The sequence below is a fragment of the Cavia porcellus genome, unplaced genomic scaffold (assembly GCF_034190915.1).
Source record: "Cavia porcellus strain 051 isolate PalLab524CR breed Dunkin Hartley unplaced genomic scaffold, mCavPor4.1 scaffold_21, whole genome shotgun sequence".
Lineage (NCBI taxonomy): Eukaryota > Metazoa > Chordata > Mammalia > Rodentia > Caviidae > Cavia > Cavia porcellus.
Window position 1 is genome coordinate 61,962,995 of NW_026947504.1, and position 26,628 is coordinate 61,989,622.

Below are 26,628 nucleotides of genomic sequence, written 5' to 3' on the forward strand. Positions count from 1 at the left end.
ATCCATCCATGTTTTAAACTTCAGTATATAGAAAGCTGATAGGAAATATCTGCTGCAACAGCACTTTAAAAGTGTATGCCCCGTGTCCAGGTGGGATGTATGGCTAGAGCTCACAGGGATGTGGCCTGTTGCTATTAGGGAGGGACTTTCAGGATTCCTGTTTTCTCACAGTTAGGAAGTATAACAAATGCGGGATTGCTTTTCCCTGCTGGTCTCCAGGGCTCTTTTGTTTGCTGGCTCAGGTCACACACTCTCCTGGTCACATTTCTGCCTCTTTCTAGTTCTTCTCTAGTCTCAAGTCTGGATGCTCCTTCTCTTCCTGCATCTTAATGCTAACATTACCTAAAGTTTTGGTCTTTTAATCTTCTCAGTCTCCATCTTCATGAGTCTCAACTCTATTCTCTCTTGAAATCAGCCTTCATGTTGTCTACTGTGTAGCATTATTTTCCTTTTTGATGTCCAAGTAAACTCAATCTTTTTTTTTTCAAAGTAGAATATCTTTGCTTCTAGTTCCATTTGTACCTCTACAGTTTTTCTCCAGCACTCCAACTTAAAATCTCAGAAGTCATTTTTGATCCTTTCAGCATCTCCTTGTTCCTCCTGGGGTTTCTGTGCTTTTTTCCCTGCTGTCTTCCTGGCTTACCTCCAGTAGAGGAGAGAAGAGGCTGTGTTATGTGGAGAGGAGACCACAGTCTTTGGTCAGAAACCCTACCTAGCGAGTTTCAAACCTGAGTACCAAGCAACTCACTAGCTAGGCAACTTGGAGCAAGTTACTAAAATTCTCTCAACAGTGTCAGCTTTGTGTTGAAAAGTAGAGAGTCTTAATTCTTACATTATAGGATTGTTGTAAATATAAATACTAATATTTGTCTAAATGTCAACAGTGTCATATACATGCTAACTACCCGCAAAATGTTCATTGAAGTGTAAAGTTTTTGTGACATTATATTGTCATATGAATTGCCATGTGGCAAAAAATCTGTATTGGATAAAATATGTGGATTCTATGATATTGTTGACAAAGATAATATATATTAGGGTAGTTAATAACTGAGTTTAACAGTTAATTATATAAGTAAGAAGCCTCATCTCCTTGAAATATATAAGTAAGAAGACTCATATCCTTGAAAGAAAGAATAGAAAAAAAGTGGGTGTACATAGGCTAATAGTCATGCATGTCAATCTGTGTCACACGTTGGGAAGATTTTAGAAATCTTAGACAAACCCATGTCTTCAAGTGGTAAGCAATAACATTTAGACATCTTGTCTTGGTTACTTTTCTCTCATTGCTGAGACAAAATACCTGACACCTAAAATGAAGGAGGAAGGGTTTTGTTTTGCTTACAGTTTTGGGGGTTTCAATTTATACTCAGCTGACTCCAAAGTAGGATGAGAGTTGCAGATGGCAGAGGGGCAGTGGTTCATGCCGGCCAAAGGCAGCAAGAGCAAAGGGACAAAAGGAGAGGAGCACGAGAGAAGACTCTTTCTCTTATAGTGTGTGTAGGCCGCACCCATAATCCCAGGATTCACAGACTCTAGAAGCCCCCTCCCTGACTGCATGAGGCTTTGCGGGGACATCTAAACTCAAACCATAACACGTCTTAATTTTCACTGTGAATATCTTTTACTAACTTAGGGTCCCTGAGTAAAATTCATCTGAGTACACCATGGCCATTTAAGTCAGTATCAATATCCCTTTCTCTTTTGGTGGGGAAAAATGGTAACGTAAAAGAAAAAAATTTCTTGGCTGTTGTGGGTTGTCATGAGGGAGAAGGAAATCAAAGTCCAGACTACTGAAAGAAAGCTCCCCTATGTGGGCATCATCTCCAGTGCCAGGACAGTTTTTCCAGCTTATACTTGCATATAGTTTTCCTGTATGCCAACAGCACTCTTATGCACAGGGGTAATTTTTGGGACAGGGCGTAGGCTACTGCTGTTTTTTGTGGTACCAGGAATTGAACCCAGGGCCTTCATAACGAGGTATATTCCTAACCCTTTTTATGTTTTTTATTTGAAGATGGGATTTCACTAAGTTGCTGGGTTGCCTAGGCAGAGGTCATATTTATAGTTTCTTTTTTTTGGTACTGGGGATCGAACTCACGACCTCACACCTCACACCTGTCAGGCGCTCATTTATGCCGCTGAGCTAAATCCCCAGCCTGAGATCAAATTTGTTATCTTCCTGTTTCAGCTTCCCAGAGTGGTCCCTGCAATTTTACTACTTAAAACCTCAAACCTACACTGTTTTCCTCTCAAAGTGTCCAGCAAATTAACATTCTTGGTGATATTGGATATTGAGTTCTTTTTAAGAATCCATCTTGATTTTTAAGCATCCAGTTTCATTTTAAATGAAGGAAATTTCAAGTAATAGTTTTCAGAGCATGATAGAGGCCTTGTGCTTTGGGAACTGAAACTCTTGGAAGAAAGGAGAGAAAATAACTGACATGGAGATGGCTATCAATAATTGGCCTTAGAACTGTAACTGTGGATTACTGGTAGCGGAGGTTACTGGCCGTTAGGGCTATAAAGATGGAATATTTTAAACTGTGGGTTATTTATACTCCCGAGGAGACTGACAGGCTGTTAGTGTGGGAAACTAGCTCGGTTGCAATAGCCAAATATGGTGCAGGTATGTACAGCGTAAATGCAGGGACAGGGTTGTGGCAGAAATTCGCCTGAATTTTGAGTTGCTTTAGATGCTCACTTTTGGAGTCTGGCCTTTCTTACAGTTTTCTTTCCTAAAATGAATCCTTTATCATCTCAAAAGATGGTTTCCAGATGTGTAGAGACCAAAACTGATTGGTACATCTTTTAAGAACAGGTTCAAGATTCAATTGAAATGATGATTCTGTGTTTCCAGGTCTGAAACAATTTAGATTTTCAAATGGCTGTCATATTCAAATTGTCATGAGCCTTAACTGCTTTCGTAATTAAACTTGAGTTCCAAGTTTGATGCATAATCTCAATTAAATTTTTGTCTTGAGCTCAAAGGTATAGCAAATTGATTAGGGCTCATGTATAGCATGATGAGGCTTTGGGTTCAGTCTTCCCAAAATAATAATAACAATAATAATTAAAAGTTTTTTCAGTCTTTAAAAAACTAATGTAAAATAATTTTAGTTATAAAAATAAGCATAAAGATAATGTCCATTTGATTTTAGCTTCATGACAAAATTAGACTAAAATATCACCAGGCAACAGAAATAGTGCTTTTGTTGTTGTTGGTAATTGTCTTAGACATACTGTGGTGGTAAAAATGAAGAGAGAGTCCCTGTTCTGCAGGGGAATTAATCAGTCATTTAAGAGAAATGGGTGAGAGACAGTTTGCCAGGGTGGACTTTTTTTAGAATGGAATAAGCAGGAAAAAGGAAATAGTTCTTTTATGAACATTTTTCTCTGCCATGTATATGTGAAGACAACAGGTATTATGTAGGTCTTCTGATTTTAATGAAAGGTGAACAGGGTAAAAGGAGGCGAAAGGCCGCATCTATCTTGGGAAAAGGAAACTTACATGGATAAAGTAACAGTATTTCTATTTAGATTAGGCTCTGTGCCAAGCACACGCAGTATAACATGCACTGTCAGTCCTGCTCATGGTTATTGTCAGCTGCCTCTGTCCACTGATACGCAGGACAGGGTGAGCCTCTGGCATCCTGACATGAAACCTACCCTGCTCTGCCCCCCCTTCAAATTTAGGTCTGTGGCATTTTCTTAGTAGCAATGGTTAATGATTTCACGTCACTACATCTCTTACTATTGGAAACCAAATAGTAACTAGAGATGATGATTCATGGCATTCATGTTTTCCAGAGAAAGGGTAAGATCCTGTAATTAAAGAAAATGGGAGAGAAATTCACTCGTGATTATGCGTATGTTCTAGTCTTGGTTATTCAGCTTGGAAATAGGTATACTTGGCTTGCTTGGGGCTTGCTTTATGGTGTAGCCTGGTTCTCCCTGGCACGTCTCTGAGAGAGCACCTGACTTCTTCGTTGGAATATGTTTTCAGTGAGTGGACTCTGAAAACATACTTTAAAATAAGCTGAACGCAGATTTTGCAGTTAGAAAATACAATATATAAAAAAGAAGATGAAGCAAATTACACGTATCCTTTTCAGTCACCTCCCCGCTACTTTGCCACATTAGTGTTTGTGTGCATCTTGTAGATGGATTTAAGACTGGGATTTAAGTATCTCTACATCCATCATCTCATGTTAGGTAGGTGTTATTATCTGTGTTTCAGAATCTCAGTCAGGAGATTAAATGACTTACCTAATGTCGTAGAGGTTATTTTTTTGCAAAGGTGTGATTTGAACCCAGGTCTTCGGACTTCAAAATTGCACCTTTTTCTGTGGCACCAAAGCAGTCAGTTGAACAGGTCAATTTGTTATATAGCTTTTTTCTATAATGCATTTTCTGAGTTCTGTGTTCCGTTATTAAAGAAACCGACACACTAAAAGTAAAGAAGCATATTCTAATAGAATTTTTTTTTAAAGCACAATATGCACTGATAGTAAAATAACATATAAAATATAGTATTTATTTATTTTAATGTATTTAAGGAAAATAACTCTTTGATAAACCAAATACTAACCAAGTAACACCAAATCCTAACACTGAATTTCAAAATACAGACATTACTAAGTTCTATAATCAGAATAAGTCTCTAAAAGTAAATCCTAAGAAGTAACTTGGTTTGTGCAATTCTTAATTTAGGAACTAAGTGAGGGACATCAGTATTTGAAACTAAGAGAAATGTATCCTACAAGTTCAGGCTACCAAAATGTTGAGGTTATAGTAAACTACTTCGTTTCATCTTGAGGTGAAGAAATGGAAAGATACAGCAAGTAAGTCTTGTTTAGCTGAAAAAGATATAAGACAAAGCGCTAACAACGCACAGCGATCTGATAAAAGCCCCCCACCTCCCCCACCAGACTCCTTCTGGAAGAGGCAGGATCAGGGGCAGGAGTCTGTGGGCAGGCCCCACTCTAGCAAGGGCGAGAAATCTCAGGCCACCGTTACTGAATCTGTAGTTTCTACTTCTAAATGAACAGGCCTTTTGCCCTGTGAATTTCCTCTTTTTAAATGAACAACCAAAAAAATAAAAATAAAGTTTGCTTTTAGCTGTGGCTCAGAGGCTAGATTTGAAAATAAATGTTGGCCATTACTTTATCAGCTACTATGTGGCCTTATTTTTAAACATTCTTTCCATGAAGGGTCTGATTATAGCACAGAGGCCCACAGGAGACAAGTGGGGGTGGCAGAGCGGATTGTAGCCTGAGGCACTTACTTGCTTGAGAAAATTGCTGCCAGATGATGGCTTCAGAAAACTGAGGCTGCTGATGTGGTCTGTAGTGGGTTCAGGAGGAAATAAACTGCGTTTCCTCCTGTCCTTCATAAATACTTGCTGGAGAGCTGATGGGTTTTCTTATGCATGTGTATTTCCTTTTTCTGCTGGGGAAACTGCAAGTTCTACAGCAACATCCTGTGATAAAACACGTGAAATGTAGACGGAGGGACAGAGGGATGAAGGAGAAGTGTGCCTGTGTCTGTGGCGTTGTGAATTACGATGAAGTTCTTGGCAACATGGGTGATTAATTCATTGTATATGTGGAATGCACGGGACTTAATGGAGATAAGCCATGGAATTAGTAGCTTTTCATCTAACAGATGTTTATTCCCATCAAAGAAGCCATGAATGCTTTCACAGATTTACGTTGTATTTTATTTTAAATTAGTAGACACCCTACAAGCATTACAGGGAGTGAGCGGAGCCTTCTTTGCCTGACTTTAAAGCTGATAAATGACTCTCCCAATTCCATAGCTGTTGCTCTGGTCAGGTGCATACATTGGGTTACCAAGACTATGCATAGTTTAGCACTGTGTCTCTAACCAAAAAACGTAAGAAAGATCTCAACCTGAGATTGTTAATTCTATGAAAATATGAATATAGAATTTTCTGGGAAGATGTCCCTGTGATTCTCTCTTCAGAAGGAAATGTAATTATGGTTCTAAAATAATGGGTTTGTTTTAACATTTTTGTTAATCCTCACCTTTTGAAATGGCATATTAATAAATGTTATATAGCCACCAACTGCATTTCAAATTATTTACTTGCTACCCTTTAATGGGGCTCTTTTTTCCCAGAGATGGTATCTACAGAGCCCTTTTAAGAGTTTGAAGAAATGGCTTTCTTCGCCAGCAGGGCACCAAGGGGACCCTTCAGCCAAAAAGAGCCCCCTGGGTTTCTGCAGCAGGAGAGGGGAGTGAGATGTGACCTGCCACACGGAGAGGCTGGTGGCCCCATCGCCCTCTCCATCCTCTGCCCCAGCCCAGCGGAGAGTGTCAGTGAGCCCAGCGCCCCCCTGCTCTCCTTCGTCCTAACTGGGAAAGTGAGCCAGCTGCTGTGCCCAGCGGCAGAGACCCAGGAGGGAGCTCAGTCTCCCTCCTTCTGTTGGACCTTCTTAGAGAAACTCCTCCTCCTGCCTCTCTCTGGAAATAGTGTCCTTTACAAATCTGGGCAACAGAGAGAAGACAGGGCTATCTATGTTGTTTCTTGCCTGGGTCGAGTTACCTGGCCCTGAGTTAGCAGTGCTATCAGGGCGTTGGCCCAGAAGGGCCTGGGTCACTAAGGTTTTTTCACACAGCATAGCACCAGCTTTTGTATTTCCTTCCTCCCTACCCCACTCCCTTCCTCCCTTCTCTTTGTGCTGCTTGGATATCAAATCTGGGACCTCACGCATTTCTGGGCAAGGGCTGTGCTACTAAGCTGCGTCCTCAGCCCTGGCACTACCTTTTGTCAGGCTTGTCAGTTACACATACCCTCTGGCTAGCCAGATTCCGGCCCCTGGCGTGCATGCGTGCTTGCGTGTGTCCTTGGATGTGTGTGGCTGAGCCTTAGGTAGCACCTGTATAGAATACAACAGAGAAAAGCACAGGTCGCAAGTACGTGTCTGCCCAGTGAGTTTTCACAAGCAGAAGCTCCCACGTAACAAGGGTCCAGGTTGAATTTGTCCTCTTTCTTTCCTAATTATCAAAATACCTGTGGAAATTAATTTGGCAAATACAGCCAAGTGTATTAAAATAGGAACCCCTCATTTTACCTGTGCCTTAAAATAACCACTGATATATTAGTGTGTTTCTCCTCCTTCCTTGCACATGTACCTGTAAAAATACACACACACGCAGGACCACCTCTAAAGCTTGATGAATGTGTGCGCAGACTCACATGCAATTTTAATCAAGAGCAGTCACATAGCATACAGATTTTCAGCTGTTTTATTGTGTGACTGTTGGCTACATCCACAAAATGGCAAGAAAGGAAAGTCAGGGAAACAAAAAAAAAAACACTTTTCTTTTTATTTGGCAGCAGGTAATAAGACTTTTTTTTCACTAAGTATGTATTTTTAATAAGTCACTTTTAAATTACACTCAAAAAAAAAAATAAAGAGGACTAGTGGGCTGGGAATTTAGCTCAGTGACACAAATGCCTGCTTGGCAAGCACTAAGTCATGAGTTCAATCCCTACCAAAAAGAAGGAATAGAATTCATTCTGACACATTTTATTTAATAATATAGTATTTACTATTCCACTATGAATATATAAACTGACAAGGAAAAAAGTAAAAGTTCCATTTACCTTATTAAGGGATACATTTATAATAAAATGTACTTTTTATGATTAATAATTCTACATATACTTTTTGTTGATTGCATACTAATGATTGGGTTTTATAACGATTTTTTTTTTTGTTCTAGGAATTGAACTCATGACCTTGTGCTTGCCAGGCAAGCACTTATGCCTGCTGAGCTAAACCCCGGCCCTAATGATTGTTTTTCTAACCTCTTAAAAATTTTATTACTTTTGTTCACTTTGTATTTTTATTAGTGCATATGGCCTTATGGATTAATAGGTTTCATTTTGGCAGGTTTGTATATGGACACATTGTTGTACTCCTTTCCCTCCCCTTCCCCCCTAGTTGTACATGTTTTGAGAGAGAAGTTTAATGTGTATATTGCATTTTAATCAGTTTCAGACCCCCTGTTATTTATCTACCCTTACATCTCCTCTTCTTTCCCCAGAAAAGAAGAGGCTCTTGTGGGGAAGAGGCTGAAACAGATGGCTAATATGTAAATAAGGGACATTTGTGTATTTCAGGAATCACTCAGTCTCTGTCCATCTCTCAGAATATTTTTTTTTTTTTGTGGTTTTCATTTTTATTGGTACCAGGAATCGAACTCACGACTGCCTGCTTGCAAGGCAGGCGCTTATGCCGCTGAGCTAAATCCCCAGCCCCCATCTCTCAGAATATTAATGAGTTCAGAGCCTTCTGGCTGGAGACCCTCTCCATGCAGGCGCGGTCAAACCTCAGCTCAGACTGTCCACTGCTCTGTGGAACTAAACCCATCCTGGCCTCCAGGCTCACATTGCCAGAGGCCACTTTTACTTTTTTTACTTAGCTCCCTTGCAGACCCAGAAATAGACTTTAATTGTAGCAACACCTCCCCTTTTTTTTAAACAAAAATATGCTGAGTACAAACATTAAGAAATCGGTCCAGTGATTTTGTGAATTGTAGTGAAATTCTCTCCATGAAGACTAGCATGGGTGAAATGGTGCCTTGGCAGTGCTCATTGCTTGGTCTTGGCTGAGCATCCTGCACACGTTGTCAGGAGGAAACAGCTGACATCCATGTTAATTTTCTTTAGTACAACTTCTGATACAGTCAACTTTAAAAGAGGAAAAGTTGACTTTGGCTCACAGTTTCATAGGTTCTGTGGCTTGATCCCATCACTCTGGGACCTGTGGTGAGGCAGTGCATTATGGTGGAGAGCAGTTGCTGGAGTGAGCTGCCACCTCATGGCAGCCAGGGAGCAAAGAGGGAGCAGAGGGGAGGAAACCAGGGTGCCCTGTATCCGCTCCCCCAGAGCACACTTCCAGCGACCTAAGACCTCTGCCAGGCCTCACCTCCTAAAGGCTTCCTCCCCCACCACAGCCTGGGAGAGACATCTAAGTCCAAGATATAGCAGCACCAGCTTCCCATTGCTGGTGGCTGTGTTGTCTGTTGCACCTTGACTGGCCAAGGGCTCAGCTATGCAAAGGACTGGATGGCATTCCTTGTGTTGGAAAAGTTGTTTCTTTAAAAACTGGGCATCTGTTTGTTTACAGCTGACACATACAGCATGATAATTCAGTATATGCAGGAAAAGTGTTTTGATCAAGTCAGTAGTAAGAAACTGAACATAAGCTCTTTGTGTTGGAAGGATTTGACCTCTTCTAGTTTTATTTTGCAATATATAATAAATTGTGGCAAACTTTGGTCGCCTTACTAATGAATTGAATACTAGAATTTGTCCTTTGTGGGGCCGGGGATTTAGCTCAGCAGTGTAAGCGCCTACCTGGCAAGTGCAAGGTCGTGAGTTCAATCCTCAGCACAAAAAACAACAAAAAAAGAATTTGTCCTTTGTGTCTGTGTCTTAGTACCCGCTATCTAATCTTTATCAATGGCCATGGTTCTTTTTGTTAATATACCTTATGCTGTCATACATGTGGAATTTTGTTATTATATACACAGAAAATGTACTGGACTCTTTGTAGAATATTTTCTTGTATCACTCTTTTTTCCTTTCTTTTCAAAAACGTCTTTACAGAAAGTATGAGATGGCCTCTCTGTTTACACGTGCTCTTGTTGTATTGTCTTTGCAGTCGAAATCAGCTGTCTTCCCTACCTGCCTGCCTGTGTGGTCTGCCTCTCAAAGTCTTAATCGCAAGTAACAACAAGCTTGGATCCCTCCCAGAAGAGATAGGGCAGCTCAAACAGTTAATGGAATTGGTATGTTACTGATTTTTCAGATGCTCATTGTGTTTGTTGATTGATCATAACTGTGAGGATATTCAGAAAGAATTTTTGCTACAGTTGGAGCCTACATTAGCCCAGTTCCAGTTACAAAATACCCAAGTCTAGAAGTTTGATGATGAAAAATGGTTTATTAGCTCATAGTTCTTGGATAGTCCCAAATCAGGTGGCCTCATGTATTCAGCCTCTGGTAATGGACCCCTTGGTCACAGCATGTTGATGGCATTATGGTGGGAGTGGGTATGAAAGGGAGAGGCCAGAGAGAGTAGGGAAGGACCAACGTTCCTCTTTTTTTAAAATTTTAGTTAATCACTCACGAGAATTCTTGGGGTCCCATGAGAACTGTCAGTCCCTTCTAAGGGCAATGTCTCAGTAACCTAGTCACCTACTATTAGGCCTTACTTCTTAAAAGTCCACTGCTTCTGAACTAAACTGGGAAAATAAAATAAAATCAACTGGGGACTAAGTGTCCAATGCATGAAAGCTTGGGGGACAAACTACTTCCAAACCATAGCAGAGCCTAAGGTGAGTGAGGGCAGAATATGACAAAATATGCTAAGTGGGAAAACATGAAACCAAAGACTATGGCTTTGCTGTGACACAGTTCCTGAAATTTACAAGTTTCCTGCAGTTTATGGTTCCTGAAATTTGCAGGATTTACAGTTCCTGGTTTACAGGTTATCGCGTTAGGGCTAGATGATTTTTTCAGATTGCATAGAAATTTATGAAAAATGATGGTTAAGCTAGAAAAATAAGCTGCAAATAAGTTAGAAGGCCACATTTTTATGAAGTTGTATAATTAACTCAGAGGACTATAAGAACACAGTACTGTGACTCAAGATTCTTGGTCTGCCAAAGTAGCACTATCTCCAATCCCAGGGCACAGGGTTTGTTATAGTAGCATCCTGAGCTTTTCTTAGCATCTTGTCCTGGACCCAGCTCCTAATAGAATTCTAGCCGGTGGCCTGGTTACCTAGTTATCCCAATGTCATCCTGAGTCCTTGTGTTTTTTCTCCATCAGCAATCACAATGGGACTCTCAACTTCTAGAATGTTAGAGACAGAGAATTTTAAAAAAGGCTTCTAGTCCAACCTGTTGACTTCTTGTCCAAATGAAGAAACCCAGTTCAAAAAGTGTGAGGGAGGTGTGTGAAAGTTATCATTAAGTGGTAACCTAAGCTCAGACACCCTTTCCAGCACCACACAGTGAAATGCACTGTAAAGAACAGTGTGATTTCAGATGCAGTGGTGACGCACTTTAAAAAGGAAAAAGAAGCAAGTGAGATTAATTTTAATACTATTTGATTTAACTCCAGATAGCCAAAAATTACTGTGGTATTTCGCATTCCTTTTTTTCACACTGAACCTTGGAATTCTGGGTGGTATTATACACTGACAGCACATCATGGACCGGACCTGCCTCTCCTCCGTGCTCTGTGGGTGCCTGGCTGGTGGCCACCCTGCTGGACACTGCAGCTCTTCCTGCTTCACGATCCCTCTGAGCAAGTTTACTCTTTGTAAAAAAGCATTTGTCCATAAAGTACATGAGAATTTAGTAAGTTGACATTACTTAACCACGACAAAGTGATGTGAATGATCTTGGTTAAGGTCACCAACTAAAAAAAGGCAATTTTCCATTCGCATTTATCTTTGATAGCATTTTGCTTAAAATATAGTGTTACTAAGGTAACTGTGTGAGGTTATTTTTAGTTATCAGTTGGAAGGCTTTTGTCTTATAGTCACATATTACCAGTTTGTTTAAAAAAAAAAAAAAAAAACTTAGGAGCTCCCCAATTGCTTAGAATACTTGAACCACCTAATACTTCTGTGCTGCAAAAATCACTCCGCTGATTAGCTTGTAAGCATTGCTTGCTGTTTTGGAAAAATTACTTTTTACATTTTCATATCAGAACCAAAGCATCTTAAATTGAAACGTGAACTCTCTTCCCAGCATGGGCAAACATTCCAGAGTTAACTTCCATTTGGTAACACCAGCATATCTTAGCTATCTATGAAAAAGTAGCTTTCCCTTCGTATGTTTGAAAGAAAGTGGAACTGGTGTCCACCTGGTGTAGCCAGGTGTCATAACACACACCTGGGGAGGCTGAGGCAGAAGGGTCACTGCAAGTTCAAGGCTAACCTGGGCTACACAGTGAGTTTAAGGCCAGCCAGGTTGAGCTATATATCAAGACTTTGTTTTAAAAATGTTTTTAAAAAAATTATCTTACCTTTGTAATTGTGTTACAATTAATCTAAGAATCTTACAACAGAAAGGGTCCCTGGTCCAGCCATTGGCTGCTGTAGCCATTTGAGATTGTGCAGGGCATATTGAAAAGTGGATGTTCCTCCTCCTTTGAGGAAGCCACTAAAAGCACCACTGAGATGTCTTCTTGAATTGACAGCAGTGGCCAGGTTATATTTCCAAGTTAAGACAGGAGAACTTAGGGAATCCTACCTCTGGAGTTGGTCCCTTAGCATCATTTCTAGTAGGAATAATCTAGAATTTTCCCACTTCTTTGGCTGCTGTGAATGACTTCTGCAGCTGTTGCCTTCCAGCTGTGACATGAGTGTGCGTTGCCTCATCAACCTGTCTCTCTGTGTGTGCTTTCTGTAGGGGAAGAGGTGACATGTTTTATTCCATATAATCTTGTAAGTAACCCAGCAAGTCAGTCATAGTGTTTACATTTTGCAGGTGAGTTTCAGTTTGAGAATTATTTCCCTAAAGCCATGGGGCTTCATGGTGGATCTGGGGTCAGAACGAAGCTGGTTTGATGACAGTCTGCAGCCCAGGGCAGCAGCATCTCCTCAGTGAGGCTGGCTAGTGTCTCGCGGAGAGGGTGCATGATTTCTCTTCCCTGGACCTCCTTGCAGATACAGTGGTTGGCACAAGCCACAAGGAAGGAAATCGGAGAATTACCCCCCAAAGATTCAGAACAAGTAGGCATGTTGTTGAAAGGTTTTTTCCCCTGTGGAGCCAAGCTGGGTGGTTAAGTGTCTGAAGTCTTTTTCATGTTGACCGTCCTCATCTTGCTCATTAGAGCATTGGAAGCATGACCCTTGCCCTGTGAAACCGTGCCTGTGAATGTGGTGTGTTTGGTCAGGGCTGCTGTATTCACGCCACATGGTTTAACTAACTGAGAGCTGTGAAGACAAACACATCGAGAACACAATAAATGTCAGCCTTTTATGGGGCATTTTTTGCCAAGGTCAGAGTCTCCTCATTGGTTCTGTACGCATGACGACGTGCTGGGGTTCTCAGGCAGCCTGGCGCTGCTTGCTGGTTTGGTTTTTCTCACTTCCATCCTCCCCGCCTTTCCTCAGTGTGAGCTTTTCCCTCTCACCTTCTTGCGCCAGGACATGGGGTCACCATTTAGAAACTTGTCTTGACAGTGAAAAAATTCCCCAGGTCTGCCTCAAGTAATAGTAACTGGTTGGAAGGTGCGTTTCCTGGGCCTAACTGGACACACTGCTTTTTCTTCACTTTTCCTGAAATGTTTGGTTGTGTGGAGAGTTTGAATTCAAGGATCAACTACAGACAGAGGATGTGTAGAGCAGCTTCAGAGAAACATTCCTTCTTCATTACTTTTATGTGTGACATTCCAGTCTCTGAGGTGGGTCGGAGGGGTGATATGTCTGCCCTAACCATTTGTCCATTTGTGGTCTCTGGAAGTGTATCCTGACCTCTACGGTTTCTGTGGGACAGTTGGAAATCCAGGGCTTGCTCAAACCCCCTCTGTGGCTTCCATTTCTGCCTTTCACATGGAGAGGAGGGATGTGGAGTGTGTGTTTGTGGGTATGTGGGTGGGTGTGAACGGGTTTCACACTGGAGAGTCATTGGTGTTGAGAGGTTGCTTGAAAACATTTTAAGTTTAAATAAACAAATTGATCTTTTTAAAAGTTCTAACCACAAGCATTGAGGTGTTTTGTGGGTAAGAAATCATAGTTGACATTAGTGTACTAAGTATGTATGTTTCAACCAGTCTTTTCATTATTTATGATGTAGCAAGTGGATTTTCCTGCTGTTGGAAGAAAATTAGAATTGTTTAGTGTTCATCCTTTCTTTTTATATAGCACAGAGAGAGGGTAAGATTTAGATAAAGTGGCGGTGAGTCACAGGAAACCCATTTCCACAAAAAGGGCATGGTTACGTGGTTCAAAGCAAGTGATAATAGCTTGCATTTTCTGTGGGAGCATTCACATTTCCTTCAATTAAATGAAAAGCTGGATTTATTACAGAAATTATACGTCAGCCAATAGCATCACCACCCAAACCTGAATGTAAGAAGAAGACTGAGTGGGAGGGCTGACTGCCCTTCCGCAGTGTGTCCGGCCCTCACTGGACTCTTCTCCAACCAAGGTCATCTTGGCAGTTTGTGTTGGTTTTGTTGGATATTATAACTTTAAAAGCACTTTTGTCTTTTGTGTACAGTACTGTTTTCTGAAAGTGAGTGTTGCCTAGCTAGTAATCCCCCGGTTTATTCTGGAATTTTAAATCCTTCTCATTTTTGCATTCTGAGGTAAGAAAACTTGCTAAGACATCCAGCACTTAGTAACCTCCCACATGCATTTAATACTTTCAGAGGCTTTTGTGATGAAAAGAGAATCTTCACTTCCAAAGTTTTTCTTTTGTTCGTTTAAAAAAAGGCTGATTAAACCAGTGGAAAATAGATAAAATTTAAGTCACACAGTTTTCTCTTTTGGTTTTTTATGTAAATGACAAAACTGAACTGATTGGTCAATAAAAATTTTAATAATATTATAACACAAATAGATGGTAATTTTATTTCACTTAAGCTTAGAATAATTATTCTTTTAAGGCATACCTTAGGGCTAATTAGAAAATGCAGATAGAATTAATTTGACTATACTACTAGGTAACCAAGTCTGGTTTGTAACCTGATAATTTTTACTAATTGCAAAAAGGTGAGTTATTAGTGCTATTTTAAAAATTTGTCCTCCTAAATATTATCCTAAAGTAACTAAAAAAATTCCTAAGTATTTCTTACCTTAGGCTAAATTTGAACAGAAATATTCTAGAAGATGGGACTAATCTAGAAATATTGCTTGTATGTTTTCAAAACTGACATATCTTATCCCTAGGCACCTAGACAATTATCTTGTTTCTTCCTCCTTCTTCAGCTAATTAAGACAGTTGCCCCTGGGATTTTAGTTTTGTGATAAAATTCATAGCCTCTTTAAAATTTGGCAAGGTTCAATAACTTTTGAGAGAGTAGAATATTGTACCATTTTCTACAGTATTGGTTGTATAATGGTGAATTTATCTCTTTTATGTGCTAGAGCTGCCTGGGCATTTTTGTCCTGTTGTTTTATCAGGACAGGAAGTAATTGACAACAGTGCAGAGCATCATTAAAACAATCTGACTTTTTCTGTTTACACATCAAACTGTGAAGGACAGCTGGACCTTGTGATTCAGTATGTGGATGTCCTGTCTTGTACATGGAAAATACTGTTTTTATCATATATGAAGTTTTTTTCTTAAGTATATTGAATAACTGTTTTCTCTGCTGATAAATACAGCTGACAGAAATTGATTTTCTTTGATATGATCATTATAGTAGAAATGTATGTTGGAAGCCTGGTGTGGTGATGCATGCCTAAAATCTCAGAACTTGGGAGACTGAGGCAGGAGGATGGCCATGTGTTCCAGGGGTGCACAGTGAGATCAAAGTGTCTTAAGAATACAAAAACAACAATAACGGCAGCAACAAAATGACTACTACCAACAATAAAATATGTTGGAAAAATTACCTTACATGTAGGAAACAATAATGCCTTGATTTCATGGGATGATCCACACAAAGCAAGCTGTGTGTTGTTTCTACTGAAAAATGGAGTAAGTTCCTTTCAGCAGATTTCACACTGTGCATGTGGTGTCTAAATACGTTTTTGCTTCCCTCTTCCTCCTCTTTATTTAAGAGAAAATTTGTTCTTAATAATTATGTCCTTGAAGCTTCTGACAATTTCACAATGAAAGTCTATGATTTTCACGATACAGAAAAGGGCCTTTTGCGGTCATTCATGGGATTAGAAAAGCCTGTTTTAGAGTTCAGTGACGTTGGTGTATAGTGAGAACTGCAGGTAGTGGTCACCAGGCTGCAGTGTAGGAAGCAAGGGTGGAGTCCTTCAGAGAAATGGTGCTGGAGGAATTGGCGGACCTCATCAGAGGTGCTGGTCTTGCTGCAGATGTGTTAACTGGTGAGCAACACAATGAGATTTGCACTCTAACGTCTCTGTAAAGGATGGATCCAGGGTAGATGGATGTGTGGAAGCCAAGCAGAAGACTTACATTGTCCAGGTGAGAGGTGAAAGCTTGTCTGGACTAAAGGATAAACTGGGTTTAGGGAGAGGAGAAGAGAGAGGGGCCTAGGGGAAGAGATAGATTAGGGGATAACAAAGATACGATTATGGATGTCATGGCTTCCATGTCATGGGTGTCAACAGATGGTTCCCATCATAGATTAATGGGTGTTACTAGCCTTCTAAAGCCAAAGACTACAAAAGCCTCTTTCCCACAGTCTTACTTATAGATTGTATGGGAAAATAATCGGCTAGCTACAGAGTTCCCAGCCACGTAGTAAAACCTCCACTTTAGATAAATAGTGCGTCCACTCAGGACGTTAATAGGCCCAGCTGTGGGAATTTGGTAAGATAGGATGCATCGCAATCTCCCTTCCTGTTTAGAGGCCCTGTGGGATGGTGGCTTAGCGATGGGTGGTGATTCCTTCCTGGTGCTCACTGGCATTTGCAGAGCTTGCCCCCTGCACCTCATTTTCCGGATCTGAAATAGTAGGCTGGTAATATTGGCTTTGTTCTGAGGTTTAAATAAAATTGGTGCACACGAAAAATGAAAACGACAAGCGGCTGCTGAAAAATAAAAATGTCCTTTTTAATCTCCTTTTTCTCTCCTGAAAGACTATTTAAAACGGAACTTTCCTTTTTTTTCTCTGCCCTGGGCCCTGCTTGTAGGGACTCGGAGACCGGTGTAAAAGTGTACCTGCGTAATTATCCAAGTATTTAGGTTCCTTTAAGACATTTCACGTGAAATGTGTGATTATGTGGAGCAGTGCATTTATGATTCCTCTGCTTGCTTTTGATGCAGGATGTCAGCTGCAACGAGATCACAGCGTTGCCCCAGCAGATAGGCCAGTTAAAGTCTCTCCGAGAACTGAACGTCAGGAGAAATTACCTCAAAGTTTTACCACCAGGTAAAAAACAAACCAAAAACAGGTGGGGGAGGGTGAAGAAAATAGAGGACGCTTTTATTGTTTTGGTTTCTTTTGTGAAGAGAAGACGGATCTTCGGGGCATGTCTGTTGATACTAATAGTTTGAATTTCACGTGAGATAACAGAAAAGTGCTGATCGGGATATGGTGTGCACGGATGGAGGCAGCAGCAGCCTTCCCCTTTATAGTTCTGAGAGGCCGGGGAGGGCTGACTGTATTTGTTTGCTGGAGTCGCTGTAAAAAGAACTGTAGCCTGGTGGCTTAAATCAAGGAAATTTAGCTTCTCATGGTTCTGGAGGCTAGCCATCTGAGACACAGATATTGGTCTGGTTGGCTCCGCTGAGCCTCTCTTCCTGACTTACAGAGAAGCCACTTTCTCCTCCCAGACTTCACATTCTTTCCCCTCTGCATATCTGCATCCTCACCTCTTCTTACAAAGATGCTAGTGGGTTAGGGTGCAACCTGAGACTTCATTTTAACTTAATGACCCCCTGAGGCTGTGTTTTCAAATACAGTCTTTATCTGCTATACTATGATTAGGGACCTCCACATATGAATTTCGGGGTGGGGGACCCAGCAAGTCCACAACAGGAGCAGCAAGAATGGTTTATGGACAGTTGTGTGATATTTTGGAACATGAAGCTAACAATTTATGGAACACAATGCTGTAAATCCTGGCCATCAGCATTTCTACCCTGGAGTCCTGGTAGAGAACCAAGTCCCTAGAATCTGCGTTCAAGTGAGGCCGGCCTCTGTTGAGTGATCTTAGCCTGCGGTCACTGGTATTTTGGTGAATTTCACTAGTGAAGGCTCCGGGGTCTAAGTATTGGGACTCAGTTATCCCCGCCAGAACATGGACTTGCTCACAAAGCCCTGTTCTAATAGCTGTGCACTCTGCTGTGTGTTCCCTGAACGGGGCATACAGTTCAAGTAAGAATATAAATTTATTTAGAAATTTTGTGTCATAAAGAGCTTGAAAGCAGCCCAGCTGATGGTAGTAGTTCTGAATTTTATATTTGGGTTTAAAGTAGATCAAGAATGAGTTGATGGGCAGTAAAACACAGCATGCATACTCTGGCTTTTAATGATTTTGTTGATTTTCACAGTTTTTGTTTAAGGACTCTAAGGCATAGCCAATTGCAAACGTATACTTAAAAATGTATTTCAGAGCAAAAGCATATATTTGGAAACAGTATTAGGCTAATATGATGTGGATGCAGTCATCTGAGAGCTACCTGAGTTTTATTATCCTTTGCTGTCTCTTGATCTTTGGCTTAAAATACGAAAGAAAGAAAATAGAGCTCATGAAATCATGGGGCAGAATTTTGTAAGCTGTAATATATTTGATGAATGAAAGATGCATGTGTTTGCCTGACAGCTTTCACCTTTCTAGCCTATATTTTAAAGTGGAACACAAAGCTATCTCAGTAAATTTTGCCACTTGTCATGAATTCACATAAAGTACTGATTTTTAATTTGTCTGGTCCCATTTTTGGAATGTATAGCACCACTCTTCTTGCTCTAAGTGGATATAAAAGGAAAGCTCTGATTGCAAATTTGCACACAGATCATTTTCAGTCATTAAAGAAAACATTCACTTAAATTTAAGTTTCCCTATTAATCATTGTGAAAATGTCACAAACAAGTGAACTCCCATTTCCAAAGGAAAACTTAATTGTATCGTTTGCAGTTGCTGGAGTTTGAACTGTGGGGAAGGAGTGTGCATCTGTCAGCCCAGCCGTGTCCTTTCCTCCCAGCACCTCTTCGTCTCTTACTTTAAAAGCATCTTCTCCCTGAAAGATCAGTTACAAACCAGTCTACTTTCCATTATTACCATTTCTCAGTTTTGATATTTTAAAATATATTCATAACTAAAACTTTCGCTTACTAGAAAATCTTTTTTTCTTTTAATTTACTGAAATCACCTTTCTTTTTGCTTCACTCTGGAGAAATCTTAACAAAAAAGCGTTAAGGATGCTTTTAGGCAGCACGTTACATCAAGGAATTTCTGTATTTGCTCCCACGTTGTCCTCTTCTTTTCCTCCTTAAATAGAATTGTCTAACAAGGACCCTTCTTCATACACTTCCATTTAAGAAGGAGAAAAAAGATTTGTGGCCTAATTACCCCTATCAGTTTTGTGCTGGTTTTACTACAATGAGAAGACCATGTTTTGATTTTTCTGGGACCCGAAAGAACAGAACTACAATAATTATGATGTCTTTGCAGTAGAGGAAGAGAGACTCCTTTTCCTCCTCCTCCCTTTCATCTTCTTTCCCTCCCCCTTATTCCTCCTTTTCTTCTTTCTTCCCTTTTCCCGCTCCCTTCCTCTTTAGCTTTTCTTGGCTGCCTTTATGGGTATCATATTCTCTCCCACTTCATGGCTGTGAACCTGGCTTTTGTTCTCATTTTCCCAAAGTACTAGATAGAGTTCCAAATTGGAACCCAAAGGAAAGAACTCCTAATTTCATCTGCCTGTAAGTTACTCCTGCTATGTTTTCCATGAATATAACCCTCTAGTCTTCCTTCAGAGCCGCCACTTTAAGTGGCAAACAATTGCCGAAGATCGGAAGTCACTTGAGGAATTGCAGTGGGCTGTGTCAGGCGGGCCTTTCTCTTATATGATGCCCTCGTCCTTGGCTGCTTTAGGAACTGAAAGATGAGAGGGAGCTGTGACTCGTCTTCACTCTCATGCTCGTCAGTCTCCACCTCGAGGTGCTCCGCCCTTCCATTGAAACAAGAGCTGTGACTGATGGCCTGAGAGCCCTAGAGTGAGGCAGAGAGTCGGGTTCCAGTGATGAACTACTCAGGACTTTTAAAAAGCAGGATCCTTGGCTTTGGCTCCAGGGGTCTGCATTGGACAGCCTGCCTGCCGAGGATCTGAAAGTTAGATCTTCCTCCTCCTCTAGAATTTCAGGCACATTACTCTTTCCTTTAAATAAGACCGAGTAGTTTGCTAAGGAATGAAAGAAGGAAAATCTGTTATGTTTCCAGAAGGCCTTGAATGCTCAGAAGAGGGATTTCATTAGCGATAAATCTTGTTGGTAGAAGTTGAAGAGGTGTAGCTATAAAAGCAGTGGGAAAAGAGGACAGTGTGAATTCTCACTCCTGATTACACTTACGTTCCTGTGTCTAGTTCTTTCCCTTCATCTTTGGAAGTCCTGGACTATTTTAAAGCACTGCATTTACCCTCCATGGTCCCATACCGAAAGCACTAAGGTCCTGTTCTGTAACAAACCTCGGCAGCCTCCACACGGAGAGCTCAGTGATCTGCGGGCGTCACCCCAGATTGTGGCGTGGCTCAGACTCTCCTTGCTTTGTGGAGTACATTTGACTTTGTTTCTAGCAGCTGCCGATGTTGGTTTGAATGCTTGAAATTACTGAGTGTTTACTGTGCCACTGGGTGGGGATTTTAAGCTAAATATAATATTCTGTCTTGTTCACAGAGCTACAAAAAAACTTTAAAAGGAGTAAAAAAAAGCTTTATTAAATCAGAATTATAAGGCCTTATTGGAAAATTCTAAATTTATTTTTTAAAGGATTTTTAAGTGGATTTTACAAGACCAGGAATATATTTACTGTAGCTCTGGAAGTATGCCAACCCAGGTACATTGAAGAGATAAGAATATTCTGTATTTAGCATATCTGTCATATGCTAGCAAGTGCTACCTGAAAACAGCTTAAAGATAAAACACATTTATGTCCCAAGTGACATGGCTTACGTGGTTTTCTGGGTGAAAAAAAAGGCTTTGTAAACAATACATTGTGTATGTCAAGTGTTCCCAGCTCTTTCAGATCTAAGCACTATTTAAAATTATTGAGCTTCCGATGAAAGATTTCTCCTGTTCGGTGAAATTCGCACATGTACCTACATACCACGTATTCGTAATCTACAACTTGCTTTTGATTCTGCTAAGTGCATTTCCCACCAAGCAGAGAACGCTTAGCCATTTAGTAGTGTTGCTTTCTGAGATTTCTTTCTTTTTTCTGTTCCTTTAGAATTAGTAGATCTTCCCTTGGTGAAGTTTGACTTTTCCTGCAACAAAGTGCTGGTGATCCCGATCTGTTTTAGAGAGATGAAGCAGCTGCAAGTGCTCCTGCTTGAAAATAACCCGCTGCAGTCTCCTCCAGCCCAGGTAGGGGCTCCCTGCGAGCCGCTGCCCTGAGCAGCACGCTCTCGCGGACGCTTGGGAGGCTGGCCACACAGCTGGGTTTTCAGTTCTGTGCCGAGTTAATTCCGTGCTAGACATGGTCAGAAGCAGTCGCTACCTCTAAAAAGGTGAAACCTGGTGTGAACTTGACTATGAGAAGTTGCCTTCTGCTGCTTGACATGTTTACTGTCACTTGCTCCATTATTGTGAACACTCCAACCCCCAAAGTATGTGTTTATTTATTATTTGTATATGCATTTGAAACTTTTTCACAGAGGTTACGGCTTATAAAAGGAGTAATATGTTAACACAGACAGTGTATCTAAAAGTGTACAGTCGTCTTCAGTGTTTTATATGATTTTTGGCCTATTAGTCTGGCTGTTAATCTGTGTGTATGATGATTAACTTTATGTGCTGCCACAGAAAGCCCAGATGATTAGCTTTATAAGAAGTTATAAATAAATGAATTTGATGCTGGCAAAAAAAGTGGGGGACATGGAGGGTAAGGGGAAAAAAAGACTTGAGATCTGTGATGTACATGGACCAATTCCCCACAACAAATATAATCCTTACTATACTGCAAACATGTACTAATAAAAATTAAAAAGAAAGTTAAACAAGGAGTAACATTTCTTATTTGAATAATAGCTGAAAGGCAGAGTTTCAATATCTTAAAATGTGATTATTGCGTATATAGAGACAAGGCTCAGGTTTGGATATGAGATGGCCTTAAACAGCATGGTTAATCATTGGAAATACATATGCTTTCAGATAATCAACCAGGTAAATATTTTAGTTTATTTTCTGTACAAATTGTTAACTTCTTAAGTGCACAGTTACTTTTTAAACTCTTAATTGCTTTTTTTTTTTGGTATTGGGACTTGAACTTTGTGCTTGCTAGGCAGGCACTGACACCACTAAGCTATAGCCCCAGCTATGATTGTTTTTTTGGGGCTTGAAAATAATTCTGATTTTTGCTATCATTTGTAATCAGAATGTTATTAATCCAGTTACTTGAGTCTTACACTATTTGCACTTAAGTATTTTTCCATTAGAATTGTGTAGTTTAATTTTAAGTAAGAGTTACTTGAGCATGGTTTTCTGAATACTTTCAGTGGAGTACAACATACAGGAAACAGTTTCCCAAATTCATATAAGTTTTGGAGAGGTCGAATTAAGGATACATTGTTAGGGAGGGTGTTATTGAAATGAAATCTTGAAAATTTAAATGAATAATCAAGTACTGACACATTTTGTTTTGTCATTGGAAAGTAAATAAGTGTTACTAATTTCTCTGTAGATCTGCACGAAGGGCAAAGTGCACATATTTAAGTATCTGAGCATACAGGCATGCCAGATCAAGACCTCTGACTCGCTGTACCTCCACGCCATGGAGAGGCCACATCTGCACCAGCAAGTGGAAGACAGGTGAGGCGATGCCTTCCTTCACTCGGGCCCTGTTCCGAATCTGTTTAGGCTACAGGTGCCCATGTAACTGATTTCAAAAATCTACGCATGGTGATACACACTTGTAATCCTGGCACTTTGGGAGGCTGATGCAGGTAGATAGCCAGTTCAAGCCCAGCCTGAGCCACTTAATGACTTAATGAGACCTTGTCTCAAAATAAAAAGTTCAGGCAGAGGTGGGGAGTAGCTCTCTGTAAACACCCTGTGTTCAGTCGTATGGTTACACACACACACACACACACACACACACACGGAAAAAAAGGAAGTGAAAATGGAAAACATTATCTTCCTTTTTAAATTAGATCACAGTTATCTGAGAATCTTCAAAAAGGCATCCCTGGTTCAAGTATTAGTCTCACTCAGCCAATTAAAATTTATGACTCAACAGTTTGAAACTCTCAGAATAAAAAAAAATTGATGCTGTTGAACATTTGTCATCTCTCAAATCCCCTCTGTCATCTTCTCATCAATAATTTCTTTTGCTTGAATGAGTGTGTAGATACTTATGAATAAGATGTGTGATATAAAAATGAGTATTTTTTACTTCTCATTTTGGGTAACTACATTTGTCAAGTTCAGATATGCCTGTTAAACAGTTCTTAGTTTTCCATATGATTACAGAGCATTGTTAAGACAAGCTGCTGGCTTTATTTTGTAGTTGTCTTTTAAACATGCAGTATGTATAACTTTTTACCACTTCCTGTTTTGAGTGGATGTGTTAGAATCCTTTCGCACGTTCTTGGGCCATTTGTGTCATAAATTGGGCTTTGAGCTTCCAGAGAACAAAATTTCCACACTGAACACATTTATAGAAGTGTAAATCCTTTTTGAGGAGTCTTCACTATATAAATCTTTTCCTTCACTTTTTGCTGAACAAGATGACTTAAAATTTCAGATTCCTATAACTACACTTTAAATAATGTTTCAGATATGTTTCTGTCATTTTGTTTCTATGATACCATTAAATTTAATCACTGAACAAAAGTATACAAAACTATTTGAAAGTAATACTAAACTAAAAGATAAAAAGTTATTTAGCTTTGCTGCTTTTTTTGTCTGCTAAAATAAGAACATTGGTAACTGTTTCAAAGAGATAACTTGAAGTCTAAGGAAACAAACACCAAGAATTTATCTTGTGTACTTAGATAGTACAAGTGTATAGTTTTCATTAGGCATGTGTCTTAATATTATTAATACTGGACTAATTTGTTGGCTAATGATAATAAAATGTGTATAGCAAAGTTATTATTAGGATATAAAGTGATGTATCTTGGTGTGAACTCTGTGATTTTCATTTTTCCTGAATGAAATCATATTGATGGCATCTACCCCAGCAAGAAGGATTCTGACTCAGGAGTTGGGAGTGATAATGGAGATAAGCGATTGTCTGCCACTGAGGTAAGACCGTGATCAGATTGTTTTCTTATGTGCTTCTGGATAGACGTATCTGCCTGTTGTCACTAAACTCCTTCGTGATAAAGGGCATTGATGTGTGCACGAGACACTGTGGTCGTGTTTGTGAAAGCAATTTAAACTCCTCTAAGGCTTATGTACATATTGGCCACTGTTAGAATACTCTGCATCTTTAATACTTTTTAAATGCCCCAGGAGTCCCTATTTTCTTTTTTTCCCGCTACCATACATTATCTAGAATATGCTTGAGTGGATAATAAATATTATGAATTGACTAAGTGGTATCTAGGGACTCATGGAGCACTTTTATAAATGTGCTTGTTTTTAAGTGACAGCGTGATTTAGTAGGTAGTTGTCACATGCAAACATCAATGTGAAGGAATCAGTACATTGCATTTTGGCAGTTTAAGGACAAGGTAAATACATGAGTACCTGGAGTTTTTATAACATTGATTTTTCTGAAATTCTTAGATTATGTTCTGTTCTGTTGAGTGAAAGTCTGATTATTTGTAAGCTAAGAGGTTTTATAATGACCTTCCTATAGCCTGAAGAATTTAAGAACAAGACACTCTTCATTAACACATTTATTGTTTCATACATGTATTAGACCCCAAAATCTTGCATTAATGTACCACTAAGTGGTGCTTCTTGAACCAGAAAACAAAAAAAGGTAGATGTTATAAGGGACCCTTTTTGAGGGAAGTTACTGAGTTTTTGTCTTTCTTCAGTTTGGAAATATGATACTCTTTGAAGTTGAAATTAATAGGTCATCACTCTATATAAGAAGTCACATTATTATTGTGACTCCAGGATAAAGCATTTCCCCAGTTCTCCTCAAGTCTTTGAGGTTTAATGCATAGCTAAGATGTTTAAATTTCTTCCCACAAAAGACAAAGCAGTATATGAGAAAAGAGCTATGATCCTTAAAATTTGTTTTTAACACAGAACATTTTGAAAGGAAGAAGAAATCATTAGACAGAAAAAGGCTTGTGTCAGTAACAGAAATTAACCCACATGAAACCACGTAGTTTACTGCTGTGCCCTCGTGGGGGTGGGAATATTTAGCACATAGTTCCCTAAGTTGAATTTTAATTCATCCCCTTCGGCTTTATTAAAACCCATAAATTCCCTTAAATGGTCCATTGTTGAAGAAATTACTCACCCTAAGCTTATTTTCTATTAAAATAAAACAGACTCTCTGTTATCCTTTATCTGTCTTCTAAGACTAATTAAGTTCATTAATAAAACATTACACAAAGAACCTCATTATCCGTCTCTTTGCACTTAGTGTAAGTGGGATGCTAACATCATTCTAAAAGGAGCCCAAGGATTTGTTCTCTCCCTTTTAATTAAATGCATATCTTTGGAATTTGCTAAATTTTTTAGATGGGAGGTGGGGAGAGGGAAAAAGAACTACAGAAAATATTATGTTCAGCAGAATAAAATGCATAAATCTTCTCTTTGGCCTTTTCTCACATTATAATCTCATTACCTAGAAATGTCCCCAATAAATTAATTATTTTTAGAATGGTGAGTGTTGTGAATTGTCCTGTACAGTGTTCTGTTTTTCACTTTGGCAAATGTTTTAGCGTCCAGTGTTGCACTTGCATCTCTTTTGTGACTGTGGAGTCCCTCTTCGTCCCCTTCCTTTCGCTGTTGCTATTACTAGATTGATTCAGGATTTGTCACAAAGACATTGAAAGCATGTTTTTCTCAAGCAAGAATGTTTGGAGTTCCACCAATATGTGTTTGATGAATGAAATGTACACTTGTTTTCTTCTGGTTTGTAAATAATTTTGTGTCTGGCTGCAGAGCAAGATACAGTCACCTGAAATGTGTTCTGTGGGAGGTTCCTGGTCCCTGTGAAAGCCTGCCACTAAACAGCAGCACTGAAATGGAGAAATAGGAAAATAAATGAGGTTCCTTATTTCATATGTGACAGAATCATAGATTTTCAGAATGAGTTTCATCATGAGTGTGGGAAAGGAGATCCTAAGAGAAAACTAATTCTGATTACCACATGAAAGTTTTGTTTAAAAAATCTCACAGAAACCAGGTACGGTGGCACATGGCTATAATCTCAACACTCAGGAGGCTGAGGCAGGGGGATCACTGTGAGTTCAAGGCCAGCCTGATCTACATAAGTGAGTTTAAGGCCAGTGTGGACTACATAGTGAGATCCTATCTCAAAAACAAAACAAAAATCTCATAGAATACATGCTTCTTTTGACTGCTTTGTTTGTTCAGCACCTTTATATAGTTAGCACAACTTTCTCAGCCAGAATCAGGGCAGTAAATTAATGCTTACTGTCACATGTAAGATGCAATCTAAGTAAATGAAATACTGTCGTAGAGCTCATAGAGGGGAAACACTGTCACAGAGGTCCTATTTTCTGTGACTAGCCGCATGCAAACCTCTATGTAGTTTTGAAAACAGCTTTGTCATTAAATTGCAGAGTACCACTAGTATTAAAATGATTGGTTAAACTTAGAACTAATGTAG

At 39.7% G+C, this 26,628-nt stretch overlaps 1 protein-coding gene across 4 annotated transcripts in view; it reads left to right on the forward strand.

The window, feature by feature from the left end:
- Positions 1–26,628, forward strand: part of Lrch1 (leucine rich repeats and calponin homology domain containing 1) — a 179,561-nt gene that overhangs the window by 98,709 nt on the left and 54,224 nt on the right. For all 4 annotated transcript variants that reach the window (XM_063232773.1, XM_063232775.1, XM_063232774.1 and 1 more), the window contains exons 3-7: positions 9,702–9,828; positions 16,973–17,078; positions 21,094–21,230; positions 22,546–22,673; positions 24,047–24,110. In XM_063232773.1, coding sequence (XP_063088843.1) covers positions 9,702–9,828; positions 16,973–17,078; positions 21,094–21,230; positions 22,546–22,673; positions 24,047–24,110 — 562 coding nt within the window. The remainder of the gene's footprint in view (positions 1–9,701; positions 9,829–16,972; positions 17,079–21,093; positions 21,231–22,545; positions 22,674–24,046; positions 24,111–26,628) is intronic.